General features: G+C 40.4%; 1 protein-coding gene across 1 annotated transcript; it reads left to right on the top strand.

Annotated features, from left to right (window-relative positions):
* The first annotated feature begins 530 nt into the window (after window positions 1–530).
* LOC106398830 lies at window positions 531–4,234 on the top strand. Its single transcript, XM_048764307.1, has 5 exons — window positions 531–562; window positions 657–2,310; window positions 2,399–3,024; window positions 3,093–3,377; window positions 3,919–4,234. Exons 1-5 carry the CDS (start codon window positions 531–533, stop codon window positions 4,232–4,234), a joined length of 2,913 nt encoding a protein of 970 aa, XP_048620264.1.
* Window positions 4,235–7,599: the final 3,365 nt, after the last annotated feature.

Genomic DNA, 7,599 nt, shown 5'->3' on the forward strand with positions numbered 1-7,599 from the left:
CTCTCCAGCTCTCTCTCTCTCTCTCGCAAAACCTAACCCCTCTCTCCCACAACCGAAACTCTCTGCCGAGACCTTGAAGCTCGATTTTGTCGTCTGTAACCTGTGGTACTCTCCAGCTCAAGTCGATTCGAACCGAAGAGGTTTATTTTCTTCGATATCTCAGTTTCCCATGATTCTCATTTCTTTTATTATGATATGTTTGATTCTGATTTAAATTGTTTAATTCCCGTGGCTTTAGTACATGTTTATGGTTTGTTTTAGTCTCGGCTTAGTCATTACATGCTTCTGATTTGTTTTAGTCTTTGCTTAGTCATAACATGATTCTCATTTGTTTGACTCTCGTTGACTACTTTACTGAGTGTTGTTAATTTTTTCCAGAATTTAGCTTCATTTGTTTGACTCTCGTTGGCTACTTTACTCTCGTTGGTTTCTATTTCCTGTGACCATTTTACTTGTTGGTTATTTAGAATTTGTGTATTCTGTGACCATTTTACTCGTTCTAATGGTTTTAAAGAAGTATAGATCAAACAATGTTGGAGAAGGCGTGGGTTCATCTGTCAAGGTAAGAAATCAACATATATTGATCTAATATTGGTACTCAGTAGGGGATTTGAGTGTTTAATGAATTGTTCTGTTTTGTTATGTTATAACTGCAGAGTTGATCCTGCTTATGAGAAGGGTGCATGGGACTTTGTCCAAGCTGTGTCTGCGGGTGATGGAGCTGATAAGTTCATTATCTGCCCTTGCACAGACTGTCGGAATGTAGATCGGCATTCAGCTGCAGATATAGTCGATCATCTGGTTAGAAGGGGAATGGATGAGGTGTACAAGCAGCGTAAGGACTGGTATCATCATGGAGAAGTATACTCTGTGGCTGAAGGCGAGATGAAAGAGAAGCAGTGGAATGAAGAGATTGTTGGGTTGTACAGAGCTGTTGAGAATTTAGATGAAGAGTTAGCTACTGAACGTGACTTCTGTGAGATGGCAGAGGGAGAAGACATGAAAGAAGATGAGTTCTTGGCAAAGATTGCAGATGCTGAAACCCCATTATATCCAAGCTGCGCAAACCATAGCAAGTTATCAGCCATCGTGTCATTGTTTAGGCTGAAGACTAAGAATGGCTGGTCTGACAAGAGCTTCGATGATCTACTTGAGACGTTGCCGGAGATGTTACCAGAGGATAACGTGTTGCATACATCACTGTACGAAGTTAAGAAGTTCTTGAAGTCTTTTGATATGGGTTATGAGAAGATTCATGCGTGTGTTAATGATTGCTGCCTGTTCAGAAAGAAGTTGAAGAAGCTCGACAGTTGTCCTAAATGTAAGGCCTCAAGATGGAAGATTAACCAGCACACTGGTGAGATCAAGAAAGGTGTCCCACAGAAAGTATTAAGATACTTTCCAATAATCCCGCGGCTAAAGAGGATGTTTAGGTCTGAAGAAATGGCCAGAAACCTAAGGTGGCATTCTACTAACCAGAGCAGCGATGGGAAACTAAGGCATCCCGTAGATTCTGTGACATGGAAACAGATGAATGACAAGTATCCCACATTTGCCGCTGAGGAAAGGAATATACGGCTGGGACTCTCTACGGATGGATTTAATCCTTTCAACATGCAGAGCAGTAAGTACAGTTGTTGGCCTGTGCTGTTAGTTAACTACAATTTGCCTCATAATCTATGTATGAAGAAGGAGAATATCATGCTAACACTGCTCATTCTTGGTCCACAACAGCCTGGTAATAGTATTGATGTCTACTTAGAGCCATTAATAGAGGATTTAAATCAGTTGTGGAGCAAAGGAGAGTCAACATATGATGTTGTGAGTAACACTGCATTTACAATGAAGGCAATGCTGCTCTGGACTATTAGTGATTTCCCAGCCTATGGAAATCTAGCTGGATGCAAAGTGAAAGGAAAAATGGGTTGTCCTGTGTGCGGGAAACACACTGATAGTATGTGGCTGAAGTTCTGTAGGAAGCATGTGTATATGTCTCATAGAAAGGGTCTCCCACCAACGCATAGATATAGGTCGAAGAAGGCTTGGTTTGATGGACACGCTGAACACGGGAGAAAGTCTAGGATACTATCTGGTCATGACATTTCCAATAACCTGAAGCACTTTGTTAACAACTTTGGGAATTTTAGAGAAGGTAGAACGAAGAGGAAAAGAACAGTGAGTGTTGAAGAAGACTGTGATATTGAGGACGTTTCCAGTGAATCTGAGGCAGAGGAAGAAGATGAAGTTGATGAGGAGGAGTTGTCAAGATGGAAAAAAAGATCAATCTTCTTTCAACTTCCTTATTGGGAGGTAAGTCTTATATTGAACACACAATATTCCTTGTATATTATTATCTTTAAGACTCTCACAGTTTTGCTTCTTTTGTATTGATATTTAGGAACTACCCGTGAGGCATAATTTGGACGTAATGCACATTGAGCGAAATGTGGCAAAGAGCATTGTCTCAACGTTACTTCACTGTGGGAATTCGAAGGATGGTCTCAATACACGTAAGGATCTGGAACATCTTGGTATTAGAAAGGATCTGCACCCGAGGGCCAAAGGGAAAAGGACTTACCTACCAGCAGCACCTTGGTCTTTGTCGAAGAGTGAGAAGAAAGTATTCTGCAAGCGACTTTCTGATTTTAAAGGACCTGATGGATATTGTTCAAACATATCTAGGGGTGTTTCAGTAGAAGAGTGTAAGGTATCAGGTCTCAAATCACATGATTATCATGTGCTGATGCAACAGTTACTCCCGGTTGCAGTTAGAGGATTATTACCTAAAGGCCCGAGACTAGCAATATTACGGATGTGTGCATTCTTCAACCGGTTATGCCAGCGAGTAATAGATGTAGAGCAGATTTCAAAAATGGAAGCAGAAGTTGTGGAAACTCTCTGTATGTTTGAGAGATTTTTTCCTCCAAGCTTCTTCGACATAATGGTTCATTTGACAGTTCATCTTGGAAGGGAAGCTAAACTATGTGGTCCAGTCCATTTTCGCTGGATGTATCCATTTGAGAGGTAACTTATACTATATTTAAATTTTAAAATCTCTAGACTGTGACTAAAACTTTTTTTACTCTATGTAGACACATGAAGATCCTGAAAGACTATGTTAGAAACACTGCGAGGCCAGAGGGTTGTATTGCTGAGTCCTATCTTGCAGAAGAGTGCATGCAGTTCTGCAGTGCGTTTCTTAAAAAGACAACCAATGTGGAGGAGAAATTAGATAGGAATGCTGACTATGAGAGCCAGACAATCCTAGAGGGACGTCCAATATCGGCACCAAAATCAATTAACCTCTCTGAAATGGAGAAGAAAACAGCCCACCTTGCTGTCCTACAGAACACATCTGTTGTTGACCCTTATGTTGAGTAAGTGACTGCATTTTTTAACTTCGTAACCTATAAGCTACGTAGGAACTGAAACATTTGTTTTTTGTGTCACAAGCATGCATCTACAATTTCTACAAGACACAAATGCAAGATGTAGACGTGATGCAACATATTTGTGGAGTACACATACCCTGAATTTTGCTTCTTGGTTAAAAGAGCAGGCAAGTTTATAACAGTTGTTGCGTTTCTAAATTAATTGTTCTTCTATTCTGACAATTGCTTATACTTTTTGCTAGATAAAAGTGGATTCTGAAACACATGGAGAGACTCTAAAATGGTTGGCATATGGTCCATGTAGTACTGCAAGGTCATATACAGGCTACATAGTGAACGGACAACGCTTTCACACACACTCAGTTCAGAGGATGAGCCAAAACAGTGGAGTATTTTATGAGGCTACTGCAATGTGTAGAGCGAGTGCAAAAGACACTTCACAAGTCGTCGATTTGGTATCATACTATGGGAGAGTTACAGAGATTATCTTGTTGGACTATAATGTCTTTTACGTCCCTCTATTCAGGTGTCAATGGGCAGTACGAGGAAACGGAGTTAAGGTGGAAGATGGGTACACACTTGTTAACTTGAATCAGTCTCAAGTTTCCTTTAATAGGGATCCATACATATTAGCTTCTCAGGCAAAACAAGTGTTTTACTCAAGGGAGGATGATACATCCTGCTGGTATGTTGTCCTAAGAGGTCCATCAAGAAGATACAATGAAACAGAAGAAGAAGATGTCAACATAGATATTGGACCATTGCCATCAATCATTGATATGGATGTTGAAATAGATGAAGCTCACAATGCCCGAGTTGATTGTGAAGGCATATATGTGTGATGCATGTGATATGTGTCTTGTTTGATGCTTGACTGTTTTGTGTTCTTTTGTGAGGTCTTCTGTGATATGTGTCTTGTTTGATGCTTGACTCTTGTGTATTCTTTTTTGTGATGACTGATGTAGTTTCATAGTTCTTTTTGTATCTTGTACTAACTAATGTGTAATTTGTTTCAGGTGAATTAAATGGGTCGTCCAAAGACTACAAGAATGAAAAAGAATGCGCATACTAGTAAGGTCACCAACAAAGACACGAAGATCACAAAGAGGGGCAGGAAGAAGAAGTCTGATGTGGAAGTAGAATTTATTGGTACTATAGAATGTCAACCGCAGCATGATTCTGAAAAAGATCAGGAGCCTGTCGCTGAGAAGGAGCATGAAGAGCTTCGAGAAAATGAAGAAACTGCAGCTGCTAACGAGCAGGAAGAGCCGGAAGAGGCTAACAGGGCTGTGGAGACTGACGTTAACGAGCAGGAAGAGCCGGAAGAGGCTAACAGGGCTGTGGAGACTGACGTTAACGAGCAGGAAGAAGAGCCTGAAGGAGAGGTGGAATTGAGTGAAGTTCAGCCTAAGCAGAAGAAACACCGAGGTCCAACCAAGATGAAGCACATCGCCAGAGATCCAAATGCTAGAGAAAGAGTGGAGTTCAATGATTTTGGAAATCCTGTTGGTGAAGGATCAGTGAAGCTGTCTTCATACCTAGGTCCACTAGTGCGGGAATATGTACCTGTCACATTTGATGATTGGAGGAAAATCAGTGAGGAAGTTAAAACTGTTCTTTGGAAATCTGTTCAGGTGACTTTCTCCTATTACATTTTCACATTTGATGGTTCTGTATCGATATCTGTAATTAATTTGGTATATTTGTGATTGTAGGCAAGGTTTAAGCTTGATGAAGACTATCAGAAGAATGTTGTGTTGAAGCAAATGGGATGTTTATGGAGGGCGTCAAAATCAAGACTTGTCACGCAGATCAGAGGCAAATCTACTAACCAAGAGAGGATGAATCTGAGACCAAAGAATGTTAATCCAGTAGAGTGGCGAAAATTTGTCAACTGCAAAACCAGTTCAGACTTTAAGGTATTGAGTGATAAATACAAGGAGAGGAGGAGCAAACAAATTCCTCACACTTGTAGCCGTAGAGGAATGGTTAGGCTAGCGGAGGATATGGTACATTTCTTCACCTTATCTATTTACTTTTTCTTCACTTACTACCTTTTTCACATCTGATGTCATGTTTTCATCAGAAACAAGAGAGTGGTGGAGTATCGAAAGTGAGTAGGCTTAAAGTGTGGGTCAAGTCACGTACAAAAAAAGATGGAACACCAGTCAATATGCTAGCTGCGGAGAAGTTTGTAAGTAGTTTTTTTTGGTGCTTCAAAGATATAACTATATGCTTAGTAACATATTTTCTGTTGACAGAAAAAGGCAGCTGAGATTGTTGATCACGGTGCTAATTCTAATTCAACAAACCTTAGTGTGGATCCGCTTTCAGTACTATTAGGACCTGAGAATCCTGGTCACTTGAGGGCGATGGGAAGAAACATTGGGAAGACGAAGTTAGCTTGTTTTCAAGTGAAGAAACAATTTATGGCTGAAATGGAACCTTGGTTTGATGAACCAGGTTAACGAGTTGCAATCTGAACTTGCTAGGATGAAGAGACAGGTTAGTTATACTAAGCATGTTTATATTCTTGGATGTTAGTTATGAGCTGATTACTTACATGCATTTATGTTACAGCAAGAACCTGAGATAGGTGAAAACTCAGCTACTGCAAGAGCAAGAGTAAGTAATTTACATCTTCACAATAATTGGTTAGTAATTGTGAAGTAAGTAATGCACTGACATGTTTTAAAATATATTTATGTAGAGTGTTAACAAAAGCGCACACCCTAAGTGTGTGTTGGTTGATTGGTCTGGTTCTGATGAAAAAGTTGCTGAGGGTCGTGTTATTTCATCTGAACCGGAAGACTTTGTGAATGACATCCCCTTAGGTCCTCTTGCTGTTAAAGTATTGGTTGAAACTGCAATCAAGTCCGATGCTTTTTTATGGAGGCCTGCAACCGGTATGTGTATTGTTGAGCAAGCGGTTGGCGAGATGGTTGCATGGCCTGCCAATAATTGCATTATTTCAGACTAGTCGATGTATTCTGAAGATATTCCTCTTAGGGTAAGATGTGTAATCAAGAAGCAAGTTTTTACAGTTTACTTTGTTGTTCTTTGTCTGAGTTGTTGTGATCATTAACATATGCTTGTGTCTGCTAGAGCCCAACGGTGTATTCTGTGAACAAATGCAAACTCCTATCACCTTGGACAACTACTGACGAAGTTGTTGCTGAAGGCCGTTGGCAGTGTCAAGAACCAAAAGCATTGGTTAATCGTCTCCCTCTCGGACCAAATGCAGTGAAAGTATTTGTAGATGTGGTGCATGAACCTGACACATTTCTGTGGAGACCTAGACCAGAAATGACATACCTTCGGGACTCTGTTAAGCACTTTGTAGCATGGTCTGCAAGTAAGTGTGTGTTTGAAAACACAACAAATTCAACACGACCCACATCTCCTAAAGCATCGACTGCTACAAGCAAATCTCCAGGGCACACATTTTCTGCTTCGTCACCAGTTTCTAAGTCTCCAGTGCAACAACCTCCAAAAGCTACTCCGAAGAAAACTCAAGTTGCATCTCCTCTTCGAAGATCTCAGGTAAAGTTCGTAGTAGCTGTCCGTTTGTTGTTATATATTTCATTGACATAAAATGGTTTGTCTTGAATACATTGTAGCGTCATTGTCAAAAGGATGCTGCTCCAAAAGAGAACCAGAAGTGCAAGTTGATGTCCATTGGCGGGAACAAGCAGGTGGTTGCAGAAGGACGTTGGGCATCAGACAACCCAGAACAGACTGTTCACTTTGTTCCCTTGGGACCAAATGCAGTTAAAGTCTGGATTGATGTGGTGAAGGTAACTTTCGCAGAGGTTTGTCGTCCATCTTCTGAGATCGAGTGTTTGGGAGATGCAATTGGCTCATGCATTGCATGGCCAAAGGAGAAGGTGATCTTGTGTTAAGACGTCTATCATGTGTAATGTACTATTCTACTCACTCTACTTGGATGTTATTGTGTTCTAGTTTGGATTGAGACTTGTTGTCTGGGTTATGTTCTAGCTAACTTGTTGTTGTTCGGATTAAGACTTTGTATTTTGGAACTTGTGTCTGCATCAATGAATGTAGCAGGTTATGAGATTTTCAATCGAATAGGAACAGATTACCACATAAATAACAACAAATACTATGACACAAAATTACTGCTACGATATCGAAAATATAGCATTAACAAAATTGCTATCATATTGCAAACCACAATGGTGAATTG

The sequence above is a fragment of the Brassica napus genome, chromosome C7, assembly GCF_020379485.1.
Source record: "Brassica napus cultivar Da-Ae chromosome C7, Da-Ae, whole genome shotgun sequence".
Lineage (NCBI taxonomy): Eukaryota > Viridiplantae > Streptophyta > Magnoliopsida > Brassicales > Brassicaceae > Brassica > Brassica napus.

What these genes read in the sequence shown, in the direction of transcription:
- LOC106398830 (XM_048764307.1), top strand. Translation starts at nt 531, where the DNA reads ATGTTGGAGAAGGCGTGGGTTCATCTGTCAAG. An exon ending in GCGTGGGTTCATCTGTCAAG is followed by an intron (nt 563 to 656) that starts GTAAGAAATCAA and finishes TTATAACTGCAG; the next exon opens with AGTTGATCCTGCTTATGAGA. An exon ending in TGGATGTATCCATTTGAGAG is followed by an intron (nt 3,025 to 3,092) that starts GTAACTTATACT and finishes TACTCTATGTAG; the next exon opens with ACACATGAAGATCCTGAAAG.